The sequence below is a fragment of the Bubalus kerabau genome, chromosome 2 (assembly GCF_029407905.1).
Source record: "Bubalus kerabau isolate K-KA32 ecotype Philippines breed swamp buffalo chromosome 2, PCC_UOA_SB_1v2, whole genome shotgun sequence".
NCBI lineage: Eukaryota > Metazoa > Chordata > Mammalia > Artiodactyla > Bovidae > Bubalus > Bubalus kerabau.
Window position 1 is genome coordinate 198016321 of NC_073625.1, and position 19049 is coordinate 198035369.

At 40.7% G+C, this 19049-nt stretch overlaps 1 protein-coding gene across 1 annotated transcript in view; it reads right to left on the reverse strand.

Moving 5' to 3' along the window:
* LOC129644332 (collagen alpha-6(VI) chain-like) overlaps positions 1–19049 on the reverse strand; it is a 169226-nt gene that overhangs the window by 106913 nt on the left and 43264 nt on the right. The window contains exons 2-6 of the mRNA XM_055569956.1: positions 9804–9901; positions 6911–7498; positions 5008–5628; positions 3341–3901; positions 1372–1929 (exon numbers count right to left, since the gene is read on the reverse strand). Coding sequence (XP_055425931.1) covers positions 1372–1929; positions 3341–3901; positions 5008–5628; positions 6911–7498; positions 9804–9870 — 2395 coding nt within the window. The 5' untranslated portion in view covers positions 9871–9901. The remainder of the gene's footprint in view (positions 1–1371; positions 1930–3340; positions 3902–5007; positions 5629–6910; positions 7499–9803; positions 9902–19049) is intronic.

Consider the following 19049-nt stretch of genomic DNA (forward strand, 5'->3'; position numbering starts at 1 on the left):
TGTAATTCACGCTCCCATGCTCCCTGCTGGATCAGGCTGAAGCCAGACTCCGGCTGAGAAAACCTCCTTGCTTAACTCCTACCCACGCCCTGTCCTTCTCTCCCTACTTCTCTTCTGAAGACACTTCAATAAATCAAAAAGTCTACAGGTAATAAGTGCTGGAGAGGGTGCAGAGAAAAGGGAACCCTCCTACATGGTTGGTGGGAATGTAAATTGGGGCAGACACCATGGAGAACAGCATGGAGGTTCCTTAAAATAAAAAAAAATAGAACTGCCATATGATTCAGCAATTCTACCCCTGGGCATAAATCCAGAGAAAATCATATAATTCAAAAGATACCTGCACCTCAATGTTCATAGCAGCACTTATACTAGCCAAGACATGAAATAACCTAAGTGTTATCAACAGATGAATGGATAAAGGTATGGTGTGTATATGTATATATATATATATATATATATATATATATATATATGTATATATATATATACTCACAACTGAATATCATTCACTCATAAAAAGAATGAAATAATGTCATTTCCAGCAACATGGATGGACCTAGAGATTATCATACTAAATTGCATCAGACAGAAAGAGACAAATATTATACATCATTTATTTGCAGACTCTTAAAAAAAGATACAGATAGATTTATTTACAAAACAAACTCACAGACATAGAAAACGAACTTACAGTTACTAAAGGGGAAAGTGGGGGGAGGGATAAATGATGAGGCTGGGATTAACATATATATATATATATATATATATATCTCATACATAAAATAGACAACCAACAAGGATCTACTATATAGCACAGGGAACCATACTCAATATTTTATAATAACCTATAAGGGAAAAGAATATGAAAAAGAACATACACACACACACACGTATGCACATGCACACACACACACACACACTGTATGTATGTGTAACTGAATCACTTTGCTGCATACCTGAAACTAACAGACATTGTAAATCAGCTATACTTCAATAATTTTTTTTAAAGCAATAAGTAAATAAATTGCTTCCTTAAGAACTCCTGATTCAGATTCTACTAGGGAACCAGACCTAAAATCCTGTATGGTACTATTTTCCTTAAATGGAGGATTCGTCCCCCTAGTGCTTTGTCTACAAATGGGAAAGAACCTAGGTAGATCTGAATTGTTCCTTACTGTCTGATTTTAACAGTTCTGTTGAGGAAACTTGCATTTCTCTATGTGAGCCAAAAGCCACTAGGATAAACAGTTCAATTGAACAAAACCAGTTTATAGTGTTCAAATAGTAGATTGCTTAGTTCAGGAAGCAAGGACCCACATGGATATGTGGTGTTTCGATGATCCCCCTGGTGAATGTCCCCATGCTTACCTTCACGGGGGCTGCATATTCCAAACAAAAGGTCATCCTCAATGTGCTTCAGAATGTCAAAATTCTCAACATAAAAAACCATCTCTGGCCTCCCGCTGATCTCCTCCAGCTGGGTGACGTTGGAGCCAAACACCCCTACAGAGTAGATAATGATGCCTTCTTCCCGAAGTGCCACCGCTGGGTCCTTGACTATGTCCTGAGCCTCACCATCCGTGATGAGGATGAGGAATTTCCTGACGTTGGGCCGGGCTCCCTTGGCAGGGCTGAAGTACTGAGACACAAAGGTCAGGGCGCTACCCGTCAAGGTGGTTTCTCCAATGTGAGCCATTCGGTCTATTGCATCTGAAATTTCCTCCTGGGATGTGTATCTGTTGAGCTGAAACTCTTCCTTATTGGTGCCGCTGAACTGGACCACACCGATTTGCACTCGATCTGCCCTGATCTGAGATTTGCTCACCAGGTTCTTCATAAATGTTTTCATTTTGATGAAGTTCTCTAGTCCTATACTGCCAGAACTGTCCACCAGGAACATGATGTCGGCCTTCATCTCTTTGCAGGCTGCATGGGAGAAAGGAGACGGGCTATTCAAGTTGGCTTCATGTGAAAAGATGAAGAGTGAACAGGAAAATCTAAAACACAAACAATTCTATACGAAGTTAAGTGTGTTTTTGCTAAGGGTTGTTAGCAGGTAAGTAAAGCGTTGAAGATGATGAAGGGGAGCCTATCCTCTTTATTATTTAGAAATCTGCTTTAACGTATAATCCAGGGCTTCTCAACCTCAGCACAACTAACATTGTGGTTAGAAAGTTTGTGCTGTGGACGGCAATCCAGGCACTGCAGGATGCTGAAGAATGTTTAGCAGGATCCCTGTACTCTACCTGTTAGATGCCCCCCACTGATGACCCCCAAAAGTAAATGTCTCTAGACATTTCTAACCATCCCCTCAGGGACAAAATCACCCCTGGTTGAAAACTACTGATCTAACTCTAGAAGATTTCATACAAGTTTTATTACAAAGTTATCAAATAAACCCCCAATACTCCTTAAAATCAGAAATCATTTGATCATATTACACATGCAATGGTCTAATCATAGATCTATCCTCATAGGAATTTGTGGGGAGATACTAAATAATACTTCTTAGAAGCCAATTCGGAGAAGGCAATGGCACCCCACTCCGGTACTCTTGCCTGGAAAATCCCATGAATGGAGAAACCTGGTAGGCTGCAATCCATGGGGTCGCTAAGAGTCGGACACGACTGAGAGACTTCACTTTCACTTTTCATGCATTGGAGAAGGAAATGGCAACCCACTCCAGTGTTCTCACCTGGAGAATCCCAGGGACGGGGGAGCCTGGTAGGCTGCCGTCTATGGGGTCGCACAGAGTCAGACACGACTGAAGCGACTTAGCAGCATCAGCAGAAGCCAATTAACTAGCACTCTCCCCAGTTATGACCACCAAGTCTTTAGACATTGCTAACTATCCCCTGGTGGGGGGAAGTCACCCCTGGTTGAAAACTACTTACCTAGCTCTAGAAGATTTTATACAAGGTTCATTAAAAAGCAATTTAAATAAACATAAAACACTCTTTTTATGCATCAGATAATAGTTAGAGCAACACTCTAATGGGTCCTCCATTTTGTTCTGGGGAATGAACAGCTCTACAAAGTCAAGAAATTTCAGCTGGGATACTTATGCCCTTTCTCCACACCTGCAATGTCAAATGCTGAAGGGTGCAGAAGCCAACTATATAGAATGGAGAAACAACAAGGTCCTACTGCATAGCACAGGAACTATACCATAAATGGAAAAGAATATGAAAAAGAATGTTTATATATGTGGCACTGTAGAGCAAAAGTTAACAGAACATTGTAAATCAACTATACTTCAACAACAGCAACAAAACATTTAAGAAAATACTGCAGGGAGGCAGCTTGGGAGCTGAAGTCCAGAGGTAAGGAGTCCTACCTTCTTCAGCACAGATCTCTTGAACAACCTGGTTTCTTATGTCTTTCAAGGCATCAAAGTCATGCACGTAGTAGACCCGTTTCTCCTCGCCAGCAATTTCACGCAGCTGAGTCTGGTTAGCCTCCCTGACCCCAATGGCATAGACGTGGACGAGCTCCTCGCTCAGTCTGTTTGCAGGCCCCAAGACGCTGTCCCTGGACGCACCGTTGGTCAGCACGACGAGGTGGCAGGGCACTCTGCCTCCCCGCTGCTGCTTTGCCTTCTGCAGCAGCCCCAGAGTGAAGTTCAAGGCGGCGCCCGTGTTCCTGTTCCCGCCCATCTGCCTGATGTTCTCGATGGCCTTTCCGACGTCATGCTTGTTCGTGTATTTACTGATCTCAAATTCCAAGTCCCAGCGGTCGGCGTACTGGACAGCCCCAACCCGCACCTTCTGGGGAGCGATGTTGAACATCCCTGCGACCTCTGACAGGAAGGTCTTCATCTCCTGGAAGTCTGTGGCCTGGGTGCTCCCGGAGCCATCAATGAGCAGGTAGATGTCTGCTTCCTCCGTGTCCACACAACCTAAAATGCAACCCAAAACTGAGTGTGGCATCTGGCAAGTGGGACAGAGACCCGGAGGCAGGAGAGAGGAAGGGCCAACACCGGCCTCACCAGACAGAAAACAGGGAAACAGCTTCTTGGCATGAAAGACCTGTTCTGCTGCCATGACTCAGGGGAATCTTAGCATCGGGTGGGTCAATTGTGTGTGACTGTTTAAGACGATTTGCATTGAGAATTGGAGTCTATTTGAATATAGGAAAAGATCAGAAAGAAAACTTGAAGACATTTTATATAAGTCGCTTCTCTTACCAGGGAGCAACTGCTTAGCAAAAGGTCAGCTGGCATTCTGTTAACTAAAGAAAGTATTTATCTGGACATGGTGGACCTAGGAGTCATTTACTCCTCATCCATGGCTGCTCAATTAACACAACAGGGGTATTGTCAGGGGCCTAGTTTACACTGGGCAATGACACTTTTATGGTCAACATGCTATAAATACATGTTGAAGGATGCAGACATATGTACACCTTGTGTACGCACACATAATTTATGTAGCATACATGTCTATGTATGAAATATACAAGTACCTTGCTCTCTGTCTCCCTCTAAACTCACTGATACTAGAATAATACTTCCCAGTAAATTCATTACCCTGTCCTCAGTCCAGACCATGCTTCCTGTGTATTCTCTAAATTGGAATTTGAGGCTGAGGGAAGGAGAGAAGGGAGAGAAAAGTCCACACACAAAAAGAAACTAAGGAAAGAGCAGAGAAACACGAGAGGCAAAGGCAAGAAATGAAGCAGGGCAGGGGGAGAAATAGCTAAGGAAGGTGTTCCGGGGTGTCAAGAAATAATGAAGAATATAAGTAAAGCTGCACAAAAGAGGAAATTAAAAAAAAAAATCCCTTCTTCCCATTCCAGCACCTCAATAGCTTTTATTCTCTCCCAATTTACATTTCCTATTATTGGTTAAATTAAATGAAACTATTGGGTTAAATTAAGAAACCAGGAACTCAACTCTCTCTCCCTGCATCACACCCACCAAGCCCTTGTGCAGACAGAACGCCTGCAAGACAAGGAAAAAAGCAAAAGGATGAGACTGATCCTGCTCTCCACAACAGGCTTTACCGGCTTTGAGGGTTTCGGTCCTTTCGGAAATGACAGAGACCGTGTGTGTGATCTGATTCCGCAGCTTCTTCAGAAACGTCTGGTTGTGGGCAGCCAGGTCAGAGAAGGACCTCAGCTGGGACACGTACTGCTCAGCGGGGTGAGACGCGATCTTCTCCAGCTGGGTGTTGCTGGCCCCCTCTATGCCGATGGTGAAGATGGTCACCCCCTGGCGCCGGAGGTTCACGGCGGCCTTGGTCACGTTGTCCTGGGATGGGCTGTGGGTCACGAGCACGGCGATCTGCGGCACCCCCTGGTTCTTCCGACTGCCGTGCTGTGCGCTGAAGACTTCCTTCCTGATCTTCCTCAAGGCGGCTCCAGTGTAGGCCTTTCCAGCCTGGGGAGCAAGGCTCTGGATGTCCTGCAGAACCTCCGACTTGTTTACGCCCCTGCTCAGCGTGCTAATCACCTTTGTCTCGTTGCTGTAGGCCACGAGGCCAACCCTCATGCAGTACTCCTTGATGTCCAGAGCAGATATGCTTTCTTCCAGGAATTCTTTAAGATAGTCAAAGTCCTCCCAGCTGCTGTTGGTGGACATATCCAACAGGAACACAACGTCAGCCACAGAAGGGCCTTGGCAAACTGCGGGCAAGGAACGGACAGGCAGAGTTTTAATTCAGCTTCTCTGCTCAGCATTAAAGACACATAGACTTATGAGCAATTATAAATAGAATACACATAGAATAACCAAGCAGTTGTGCACTTAAGGAAGGAGGTATCCAAACTGATGATGAAGCTGAGATCAAAGGGTCCTGGGCACAAAAAGTGGATCTTAGCTCACCTCCAGGTTCCAATTCCTACATCTGTAAAATACAGGTAACAAGAATATTGATCTCATAGAGTTGTTGTAGCGATTAAATGAGATCATGTCAAGTTTAGCATGGGGCCTGGCTCATAAAAAGTCACTCAGTTAACAGAAGCTGCTGCTATCGTATTAAAACCCACTACTAAAATCAGCAGTTTATAGTCCAAACATTCTTAAGGGATGGAAATGTAATAGCAGTTGATGTTCTAATACTTTATCTGGGGAAAATGCTAGTAATAAGATTCTATGTTTTCTTAGATTACTACAAGAAAGCATTCTCTGTTGTCAATATACATCACTTCACTCTGACAACCAGACATAATGTGAGTTTATTATGTCACTTGTCTGGACTTGTACACTTAAAGCAAAGTTTTTTGTTTTTTTGTTTTTACCAGCTCTCCCCTGTCCCTGTCTTGAGTGGTGTTCATAAACGCTTGGCCATCCTTGCTAATAGAATAGTACAAGGGGACAGAGCAAGAGAGCAGGTTGGAGTTGGAGCATAGCACAGGAAAGCTAATTTAGAACAGAGCTGCAGGAAGGAGCAAGTGTGGGGCTGAACCCACACAGGTGTAGCTCTAACTCCAGACCACAGCTGGCCCAGGGCCAGGTCATATCGCTTCCAAGAGCGCCTGCAGCTTCCTCTCTGTGGAACAGAGGTTTTGGACTTCCTGAAGTTGTTTCAAGCTGTAACAGTCTGTGGTGACTTTATATGGTTTTAGGAATTAAGGCTTTCTTTAGGAGCAAATTGTCCTTTTAAATGAACCAGAAATGAAACTACATAGCAGCTGAAGCCCAAGGAGAAAGCTTAGATAGCTGGGTGGCAGGGAGGAGGCAGCCTATAAACAACAGGCAATAAGATAAGTGAAACATGGAAAACCAAGGCTTTCCAAGTTTATTGGATTAAAAAGGCCACAGTCGTGGGGCATGCAGAAATTAACATCTGAAAATGCAGGTCAGCTTTTGGGGAAAGAGATGCTCACAGAGTCTGCATCCTTTCCTCATGCTGATTTTCTGAAAGTATTTTATCATCATCATCCCTACACACGCGCCCTGACCCACCTTCCACAAGGACGTCATTGACTGCCCCGTCCTTGTACTGAGCTGCATCCTTGAGAATCTGCGTCATGTTTTGGGAGAACGTGCTGAGGTCCCTGACAGTCCGGAGGTTGTAGTGGAACTGGCCCGTGGCCATGGCCTTCAGGGTCTTCTCAGACACGCCCTGCATCCCCACGGAGACGATCCTCACCCCATCTTTGCGCAGTGCTTCGGCGGCCTCTTCCACAGCATCTTCAGACTCGCCGGAAGCCAGGACCACCAGGATCGGGGGAAACTGTTTCCTGTCCCTCCCGCTTGAGAAGTAGGCCCTGTGCACCTCCTGGAGAGCCTTCCCAACCTGCAGGGAGCCCCCCAGGAACCCGAAGTTCTTCTTGAGGTGGTTCAGCATGGGGCCCCTGCTCTTGAAGGTGCTGAGCAGGAACTCTCTGTGGAGCCCATCGCTGTACTGGGCCAGGCCCACGTGGTACTTGTCAGCCTCTATGGGGAGGCTGCTGATCATCTTGTTGATGAAGGCCTTCACAAACGGGAAGGACTTAATTCCCAGGTGGTCGGAGCTGTCCACCAGAAACACCACATCAGCATACTCAGGGCCTGCAAACCCACAGACAAACACAATGAGGGCAAACTTCAAACATTTACTACCAAGCTCAATGCCAACCACATGGGAAACTGACTTCCCTCTTTTACTTGTATTTGTAATATCTTTCCAATGCACTGAAAAATAATACATATTCTCTCAAGAAAAGTATTTGTTTCTTAGGCTAATTCTTTTATATCCCTTCTCATTTGAATTGATCATGAAATTAAGCACCACTTTTGCAAGGAATTAAGTAGAAGTAGCTACATATAAAGAAGTAAAATATCATGGGTTTTTACATGTTTAGTGGATAATTTCCCTTCGTGTCCTTTTCTTCTTTCAGAATTTGACCTCAGTTTATAGAAACAAGATAAACAGTTTCATTGAGAATGAATCAAATTTGTTGAATGGAGAAATCTGAAAAATAGCCTTTCATTTTGACTTCCTTTTAAACAATACAAGTAACCTAATTAACTTATAAACATATTAAACTTATAAACATATTAGTTTTGTATTCGAAGTGTCAAATTGATGAGTTTTACAAAATCCTTAAAATCATAAATATAAGATGTATTAATCTATCTTAAAATTATTTATGATACCTTTTGATGAGTCATGAGTGGGCATTATAATTGGTAAATGTATTCTTACATATGAAAAATGTGACAGAAACCAGTATACCTTAAACTAGGAAAGAGATTACAGTTTAAGTTTCTATTGATAATGTAATTTTTACATAGGAATGCAATACTTTGCTGAGCTTTTAAGGCTTCATTCAATGCCAGATTGAATGTTAGGTATGTGAAATTATATTTGTATGTGATAGAGAAGCATTTGGTTCAAGCACAAAATATAATTTGCTGGTGGTTTGTCTGCTGGCTTGAATTCAGAGCTCTCATGACTGTACTATAAGATCCATGTCTTGTCCAGGGAAGGGAGGGACATACCTGTGTGTGTCTGGATGTTATGTGTTTAAGAAAACACAGTGTAACTGAACAGGCAATGTGAGTCTTAACTTTGTTATCAGCTAATTCTCCCAGCTCTGTCAAGCCATTTGACATACTTGGGCCTCAGTTTCCTCATAATTAAAATGGGTAGATTCGACTAGAAAATATCTAAGGTCTCTCTTTACTCTGATATTCTAATTATTTGAAATAGTTACTATATAAATTCTGATAAAAGTAAAGGAACTTCAGTCTTTTCCTGTCAACAACCGCTAGGAAAACAGCCTTAGTACCCCTGCATGTTACTTTATTCTCTTTAGAGTAGTCCAGTCAAGGCATAGTGGATTCCAATCGTCCATTCTTTTCTTCTAAGCAACCTGATTTCAGCCAGTTTGAGATTCCTTTGATGATCATATATCCAGCAGCATCTCCAGGAAAATACTAAGTGAGGGGGAACCAACGAGAGAAGGCCGGGACCCCTCCGAGAACTGTCAGGTGAGGACTGCCCAGGGTGGCTCAACTGGGGACCAAAAGTGACCTTTCTATTCATAGACAAATCCCCACACCCTGTGTGGAGAAAAGAAATGTAGCCACTGGCACAGGATGGGCCCATCCCTGTATCTGAACCATGGAACAACTGGAGAAAAAGCATCGCCTCTCTTTGAAAAGCTTAATATCAGGCCCAGTGAGACATCAAAGGAATATGTTTTCAGGGCAAAGAAGAATTTATCTCTCCAGAAAAGTTGCTTCCAAGGTCAGAGTCCTTGAAAACAAAACAAAACAAAACAAAACTGTAAAACCAATCTAGGTGGCCCTGGACATGAAGTGACTGATTATTTAGGAGATGGTAAGGGCCGTGAAGGCTTGACCAGTATTTTGACTTCAAGTCCATTTGGATATAGACTGCTGACAGACAGTGGACAGCTCTGGAGTTCCCTCTTCAGGGTAAAAGCACCTGCTTTACAATAAGCAGACACACAGTTTAAACTGGAGCCAAATCTGGATGTTTGACCAAGACAAATATTTTGGAACAAACAAACTAGGAACAGACATTTCAAATTTTCCAGGCCTGAACTTAATGTGATAAGAGAAGATTGCATGAAAATGCAACCTCCCAGAAGACCTAGAAGAAGTTGAAACAGGAGGACAAGAAAACAGCTCTCATATCTTTCTATCACGAAAAGGGAATAAACCCCAGAAACAAATGATTTTCAAAGGAACATGGGGTGACATCAAAGAAATTGAGCTTCCACTCCCCACTGCCCCACCATCATCACAGTCAAAACAAAACAAGACTCTTAAATTTTAAGCAAGTCAGAGTATTATCTATTTTCCATAATGAGAATTAAGGAAACGAATTCATTATTTTCCTTACCAGAATGTTGGTTGACAGAAACATGGGAACAAATTATTATAAGGAACAAAATGAGCAGCATTTTCATCCTTTAACCTGAAAAACTGCCAACTGGAAATCTGAAAAGGCAAAAACATAAACATGTAAAATTGTTGTGGATATTACTTAGAAATCAAGACTCACACACATGTGAGCACACAAAATTACATAATAAATTCGCTGCAACAGAAGACGAGGAATTTCTGAGGTTCCTTGACTATTTGATCTGTGCTTTGTGGAAAAATTAACCACCATCATTTACAACATTTACAGAATCATAAAACAGTTTCTTCTGGCCCCCAGACCCCATAGAAACATGAGATTTTGGATAGTCAATGGAAGTAGCCAGATGCATTCTAGTTCCACCAATATTTATGTGTTTCTAGAGCCTAGTGGGCTGCCGTCTATGGGGTCGCACAGAGTCGGACACAACTGAAGCGACTTAGAAGCAGCAGCAGCAGCAGTAATTATTTTCCCCCATCTCATCCTCTGTCCACTCGTTACACAGACAATTCAGAGTTCACAGTTAGGACACAATCTAAGACCTGACTAGTAATTTTTCCACCATGAACATATAGGTATGTTTCATATTTGAAAAGTATTTATAGATGTGGTCAAAATTCTATTTACTCCATTTCCTACATAATTAGCAAGTAACCATTTCCCTTTATTCTTAGATTTGAGAGAAGACATAAAGAAATAAGTAGTGATCCTCCATATTCCATATGATGTCTTTCTCCTCAGAATGACAGTTTGTACCATTTTGCTTCCAACTACTTATAACCATATGATTCAAGGGCTTTCTGATTCTAATTTGGCCTAAAACATTTTGAACTGTGGTGTTGGAGAAGACTCTTGAGAGTCCCTTGGACTGCAAGGAGATCCAACCAGTCCATTCTGAAGGAGATCAGCCCTGGATGTTCTTTGGAAGGAATGATGCTAAAGCTGAAACTCCAGTACTTTGGCCACCTCATGCGAAGAGTTGACTCATTGGAAAAGACTGATGCTGGGAGGGATTGGGGGCAGGAGGAGAAGGGGACGACAGAGGATGAGATGGCTGGATGGCATCACTGACTTGATGGATGTGAGTCTGTTCCCGGAGTTGGTGATATACAGGGAGGCCTGGAGTGCTGCGATTCACGGGGTCGCAAAGAGTCGGACGTGACTGAGCGACTGAACTGAACTGAACTGAAAACATTTTCAGCCACCTTGAGTTTTCATTTCATGGGATAAAATAGGATATTGAAGATATTGACAATAAATCTGATAATTAAGCAGGTTGGGCTCATTCATTCACTCATTCATCTCCTCTTTCCTGCTTAATTCTTACCCAAACATGTGTTTGATACATGTGGCTATCTCATTCCTTTGTCAGGCAGTCTCCTGTTGTGTAATATTTTACCCTTTCAGAAAATGGAACTTTGCCACAAAAAAATTCCATCACCATTTCCTCACCTACTCCATCGTCCCTATGACATTCTGGAATTTGGGATTCTGTTCTTTCCTTCATAGGAACTTTGGATGATATAAACTTTTCAGGCTGTGAGTCAATTTATCCATTCTGTTTCAGAGGAAATCATAAATCTGGAAGGGGCCCTTAAGAGGTTATATTCAGTCCATCCTCTCATTAAGAGAAAGTTTAGCCCAAACGTGGATTGCCCAAAGTGAAAATTAAGTCATACTCTTTGTACAAATCCTCTGGTCAGCCTTGACCATGTGCCATGCCCTGTCCTGGCAGCTTTACACGTGTTCTCCTGTTTGATATTGATAGCAAACCTATAAGCAGGTCATCTTATTGTCCCTATTTTGCAGATAAGGAATCAGATTCATAAAGGGGAATGTTATTCAAGATACATGGATAAAATGGGCCTTAGTTAAGACTAAAACCCAAATCACTCTGATTCAAAATCTGGACTGCAGCACTCAGCTCCTCTGCATCCCAAACTAATATTATTTTTCTAAAATGTATTTTATTGAAGGATAGCTGATTTACAAAATTGTGTCAATTTCTGCTATACAGAAAAATGATTCAGTTTTATATAATATATATATATTCTTATCCTTTTTCCATTATGGTTTATTGAACAATAATGCTGTACAGTAGGGCCCTGTTGCTTATTCATTCTATATACAATACCAAAAAATATTATTAGCACAAAAAGTGTCTCCAAGTTTTTGGTTCTATGTCTTCTTTTTCCTAAGTATTAAGGTTTTTCCAGTGGTCATGTATGGATGTGAGAGTTGGACTGTGAAGAAAGCTGAATGCCGAAGAATTGATGCTTTTGAACTGTGGTGTTGGAGAAGACTCTTGGGTCCCTTGGACTGCAAGGAGATCCATCCAGTCCATCCTAAAGGAGATCAGTCCTGGGCGTTCATAGGATGGACTGATGCTGAAGCTGAAACTCCAATACTTTGGCCACCTCATGCAAAGAGTTGACTCATTGGAAAAGACCCTGATGCTGGGAGGGATTGGGGGCAGGAGGAAAAGGGGATGACAGAGGTTGAGATGGCTGGATGGCATCACCAACTCAATGGACGTGAGTTTGAGTAAACTCTGGGAGTTGGTGATGGACAGGGAGGCCTGGCGTGCTGCAATTCATGGGCTCACAAAGAGTTGGACACGACTGAGCAACTGAACTGACTGACTGAAGGGATACCGGTATTTGTTTTCATGCCTTTTTATTTTTGCTTTTCAAATCAGAGCTTTATGCTGTTCACTTCTCATCTGTTTACATTATGAACTTTATAAAGGAGTGCTATCTTTAGGAGTTATGAGAGATAAGAGAAGAAGCTCTAGGTTGCTCAATAGGATAAATAACAGGTGGAAGAAAATAGCACTGAAGGCAAGTTAAAACCTGGATAGAAAAAGAGGGTTAGGTAAGGACACAGCAGCATGCAGCATCTGGAAATCTCCCCGTGAAGGTGGTCAGTACTGCTGTTCTCATTCAGTCACTGAGTTGTGTCTACTCTTTACGACCCCACGGGCGATAGCACAACAGGCTTCCCTGTTCTTCACTGTCTCCCGGAGCTTGCTCAAACTCATGTCCATTGACTCGGTGATGCCATCCAACCAGCTCATCCTCTGTCAGCCCCTTCTCCTCCTGCCTTCAATCTTTCCCAGCATCAGAGTCTTTTCCAATGAGTCAACTCTTTACATCAAGTGGCCAAAATATTGGAACTTCAGCTTTAGCAGCAGTCTTCCCAAATGAATAGTTGGTGTAGATTTCCTTTAGGATTAACTAGTTTGATTCAACCAGCCCAGCATTTCACATGGTGTACTCTGCATGTAAGTTAAATACACAGGATTACAATATATAGCCTTGATGTACTCCTTTCTCAATTTGGAACCAGTCCATTCATTGTTCCATGTCTGGTTCTAACTATTGCTTCTTGACCTGCATACAGGTTTCTCAGAAGACTGATATTCCCATTTCTTTAAGAATTTTCCACAGTTTGTTGTGATCCACACAAAGACTTTAGCATAGTCAACGAAGCAGTATGTTTTTTGTGGAACTCCAGTGCTTTCTCTACAACATCGACAAATGTTGGCAATTTGATCTCTTGTTCCTCTGCCTTTTTAAAATTCAGTTTATACATCTGGAAGTTCTCAGTTCTTGTACTGTTGAAGCCTAGCTTGAAGGATTTTGAGCATTACCTTGCTAGCATATGAAATGAGCACAGTTGAATGCTAGTTTGAACATTCTTTGCATTGCCTTTCTTTGGGGTTGGAATGAAAACTGACCTTTTCCAGTCCTGTGGCCATTGCTGAGTTTTCCAAATTTGCTGGCATATTGAATGCAACACTTTCACAGCACCATCTTTTAGGATTTGAAATAGCTCAGCTGGAATTCTATCACCTCTAGCAGCTTTGTTCATAGTGATGCTTCCTAAGGCCCACTTGACTTCACATTCCAGGATATCTGGCTCTAGATGAGAAATCACACCAATGTGATTATCCAGATCATTAAGACCTTTTTTTGCATAGTTTTTCTGTGTATTCTTGTCACCTCTTCTTAATATCTTCTGCTTCTGTTAGGTCCTTCTCAGTCCTGTCCTTTATTGTGTCCATCTTTGCATGAAATGTTTTCTTGGTATCTCTAATTTTCTTGAAGAGATCTATAGTCTTTCCTATTCTATTGTTTTCCTCCATTTCTTTGCATTGTTCTCTTAAGAAAGCTCTGTTCTCTCTCCCTGATAGTCTCTGTAACTCTGCATTCAGTCGGTTTATCTCTCTTCCCTTCCTCCTTTGCCTTTTGCTTCTCTCCTTTCTTAGCTTTTGTAAGGCCTCATCAGACAACCACTTTTTTCTTGCATTTCTTTTTCTTGGGGACGGTTTTTGGTCACCATTCCTGTACAATGTTATGAACCCCAGTCCATAGTTCTTCAGGCACTCTGTCTATCATATCTAATCCCTTGAATCTATCCGTCACCTCACTGTATAATCCTAAGGATTTGATTTAGGTCATACCTGAATGGCCTAGTGGTTTTCCTTCCTTTCTTCAATTCAAGTCCAGATTTTGTAAAAAGGAGCTTATGATCTGAGCCACCCTCAGCTCCAGGTCTTGTTTTTGCACTGTATAGAGCTTCTCCATCTTCAGCTGCAAAGAATATGATTGATCTGATTTTGGTATTGACCATCTGGTGATGTCCATGTGTAGATTGTCCTTGTATTGTTGGAAGAGGGTGTTTGCTATGACCAGTACATTCTCTTGGCAAAACTCTGTTAGCCTTTGCTCTGCTTCATTTTGTACTCCAAGGCCTAACTTGTTGACTTCTTATTTTTTTTTTTTTCAGTGAAAAGTTAAATGTGTTTTTTTTTAATTTAAATTTATTTATTTTAATTAGAGGCTAATTACTTTACAATATTGTATTGGTTTTGCCATACATCAACATGAATCCCCCACGGGTGTTCCCGATCCTGAACCCCCCTCCCACCTCCCTCCCCATAACCCCTACTATGAAAACGACACCTCTCCCTTTTTGGTGTTAGTTCTAGAAGGTAGCTCTTCATAGAACCGTTCAATTTCAGCTTCCTCCACATTAGTGGTTAAGGCATAGACTTGGATTACTGTGATGCTGAGTGGTTTGCCTTGGAAATGAATTGAGATCATTCTGCTGTTTTTGAGATTGCATCGAAGTACTGCATTTCAGTCTTTTCGTTGACTATGAGGGCTATTCCATTTCTTCTAAGGGACACTTGCCCACAGTAGTCGACATGATGGCGATGTGAATTAAACTCGCCCACTCCTGTCTACTTTAGTTCACCAATTCCTAAGATGTCAGTGTTCAATCTTGCCATCTCCTGGAAAGTTGAGTTCTTTCAGATAGCATCTTGTTAAACAATTTTTTGAACCTCTAAATGGAATGCAAAATCTAGTGTACTGTAAGGCTATATATACAAAGTGGAGACCAGCGGAAGGGGCTCTTGGGGTTTCATGTGCACTGCTTTGGAGTGTGACAAAGCATACAAAGGGCTAGCAGGGAGAGCAGGAAGATTGAATCCCCAGGCTAATGCAGGGCAACCATGGGTCCATTATAGGCAAACCACATGATGGATTGCCTATAATCTGTATGTTGTTCTTTTACCAGACATGGTCAGGATTTACATTCTTAAATTTTTAAAATATCTAATTACTTAAAATCAAAATTGTAAATACTCAAAGAAATGAGGGGAGAATGAAGGAGATAGTATTTAGAGTAATAACATAAAACTTAAATTCATGGTGCACCCCATGTTAATATAGCAATAGTCTGATTGATCACTTTATTTTAAAAACAGTCTCAAAAGTACAAATCTCCTTGTTTAGAATTTTTAGTACTCTATTCATTCTGATTTGGGCAAACTGGGCTAATATACCTTTTCCAAAGTTAAACACTTTAAGAGAAACCTTAAAAAATATGGATCTCAAAACCTTGAGCACAATACCCGCGAGGTCCATCCATGTGGTTGCAAATGGCAAGAGTCCACTCTTTTTTATGGCTGAGTAACATTTCATTGTATATGTGCATCTTGTTTATCCATTATTCTGTGTTTAGATTAAGATGGATAAAAACATACTGTCTGATTTCACTTTTATGTGGAATCTAAACCATAAATGAACAAAACAAAATGGAAACAGATTCATAGTACAGAGAGCAAAGTCGTTATTGCCAGAGGGAAGCTGGAGGTGGGGAACAAATGAAATAGAGGAAGAAGAGTAGGAGATACAAACTTCTAGCTATAAAATAAATGTCGCAGGGTGTAATGTATACACAATAGTCAATAACATTATAACTACTTTATCTGGTGACGGACGGTAACTGGTCTTGCAGTAATGACCATTCATAATGTATAAAAGTTAAAAAATCACTATGTGGTATGCCTTAAACTAACGTAATGTATATTAATAATAACTCATTTGAGAAAAATAGAGTGAAAAAATCTGGATCTCTTTAAACTTTCTGTTGAGAAGGTAGAATGTTTCTAATTTAAACTACAGCTGCAAAAGCAATCCAGTCACCCAGTCTTTGGCTCCACACCCAGAATATTTAGAACTTGTGCAAGAGTTCTCCTGAGGCTATGAGAACCAGGGGCTTCAGGGAGATCTCTGCCCCATGAGCCAATTCATATCTATTTAATAGGATATGTCTTTGAAACAATATTAAAAGTCAGTACGGGATATAAAAAGACTTCAGCAGAATAAAGATACATGCCATTTCTTTCCTTTTAAATGAGCATCCAGAAAACATCATTTCTGAGTACCAATTTTACTTTTCTTCAGTAACAAGAATACTGTCAGCTTCTGTATTATAAGAAACAACGCTGGGTCTGTGTCACAAAGTTCAAGACTAATGATCGTTTGCTTAGTAAATGCCTCGTCTCCTCAGTTTCCCTTCCTCCCTTCTTATAAGTCAAAAACTAAAAAGAAAAATATTCAAAGTGAGAGTTAGGTTCATGTTGAAATGCTGTGGGATAAATCCTTGGCAGACAGCAGCAACAAATACACATTGAATCGGTGATGGTGAGCAAAACAGAGCACGTGAGTGAGCGCTTGCGGCCCAACTCAGTTTCACAGGTTTACTGTTCATGTCACACTTCCCCCAAGTGCATTTCTAGAAACACAGAAAGAGGTTATGCATGGAGGTCATATTTGAACGAGGTCATGCAGGTGCCCTCGACACTATAAAATGCACAGTCTTCTCTGTTGACGGGTGCTTGGCTCATCAGAAAGAGCTCTGGCTATACAGTCTCATGACTTGGTTTCATGAAGTCTCTAAACTGTCATGTGGCTTCAGATACACTTCACTTCTGTACGCTTCTCATCTGAGGCACAAGAGCTACATTCTCTCTAAATTCTAGCAGCTACACAGGGAACCCTTCTGTGATCTAGTAAATAGTACTAGAAGAGGAAAAAAACCCCACAGATAATTAAGCTAAGAACACACGGAAATACTGAGCCCACCTTCTGAAACAATCCTGTGGAGGAAGCTGCCCTAGAACCCCTGTAGGTTCTGTGTGGCAGGGGCTCACTCCAGCCAGAGGAGGAGCCTATCTTGACTACTGATCCTTTCCAGGTCTAAAGATGCTGAAATCCTCCTAGATCCCCTGACATAAACTTGAGGGGACTCAAATTTCAAGGAGGCAGATCCACTAGGAATGAAGTGCCCAACTTAGAAAAATTACAGAATAAATCCAAAAGTACTCCAGAGAGACTAAAGTACTAAAACTTTGAGCAGAAATCAGCAAATTATAAAACAAACATAAAATACTTTCAGGGATTGCCTGTATAGTTTTTAATTGAAATTAATTAATTATAATGTTTAAAATTTAATTTAAAATATAAACTGAATTTATAAATAAAATTAAGTTGAAATTAATTGAAAAGTAAAAGAAAATTAATTGAAATGAATTGATTTTAATTTACTGATTAATTTTAAGTTTTAAAATTCAATTAAAAATACATAAAGAAAATTAAGTTTTGAAAACATCAACCTCACAATAGACTGATCAAAGTGAAAATAAAGAGAGAAGGCATGAATTCGTAATTGTATAAATGAAAAAGAAGATATAACTGTAATAAATAAGGCAAAGGCTTGTAAAAAATTGAAACAGTATTTTGAAATATTCACAGGAAGAAAATCCCAAGTCCAGATGGATTTCTTGGTAAGTTCCACCAAACTTTTAAGAAACACATCATCTGAAACTTTTATAAATTATTTCAGAGATTAGAAAAAGATGAGTATTCATCCTTTCAATTACATGGAACCAGTGAAATCTCAATATGCAAACCAGTTAAGTACTGTAAGAGAAAGGAAAATTAAAGATCCATTTTATTCATGAGTATAAACACAAAAAAATCCTAAATAAAACACTAGCCATTCAATTTCTTTAGTTTATGAAAAAGACAATACACCATTATTAAGTTGGGTTTATGTCAGGTATGCAAGGATTTTTAAAATTAGAAAATACATTTTTCCAAAGAAGAAATGAAGATGGCCAAAAAGCACATGAAAAGATGCTCAACACTGCTAGTCATCAGGGAATGCAAATCAAAACCACAACAAGACTAGCACTTCACACTTGTTTAGAAAGGCCATCATCAAAGAGAACACAAATAACAAATGTTGGTGAGGATGTGGAGAAAAGGGAACATTTGTACACTGTTGGTAGGAATATAAATCGATTCAGCCACTATTGAAAATAGTATGGAGGTTTCCCAAAGAATAAAGATAAAACTACCATATAACCCAGAAATTCCATTCTTGGATATATATTCAAAACAACAAATCACTAATTCAAAAAGATACAGGCACCCCAGTGTTCACAGCAGCATTATTTACAAGCCAAGACATGGAAGCAATCGAAATGCCCATCAACAGATGAACAGATAAAGAGGATGTGGTGTGTATATATATATACACACACAATGGAATACTGCTCAGCCATAAAAAGATTGAGATATTGCCACTTGCAGTAACATGAATGGACTTGCAGGGCATTAGACTAAGTAATGTAAGTCAGAGAAAGACAAATACTGTATGATATCATTTGTGTGTAAAATCTAAAAAAGGCAAGAAACTAGTGAGTATAACAAAAAAGACGCAGACTCAAAGAACAAACTACTGGTTACCACTTGGGAAGGGGGCACAACATGGTGGGAGGAATGGGAGGCACAAATGTAAGACAGGCTCAAAGGGAATATAGTCAATATTTTGTAATAACTGCAAATGAAAGTACATTTATAATTG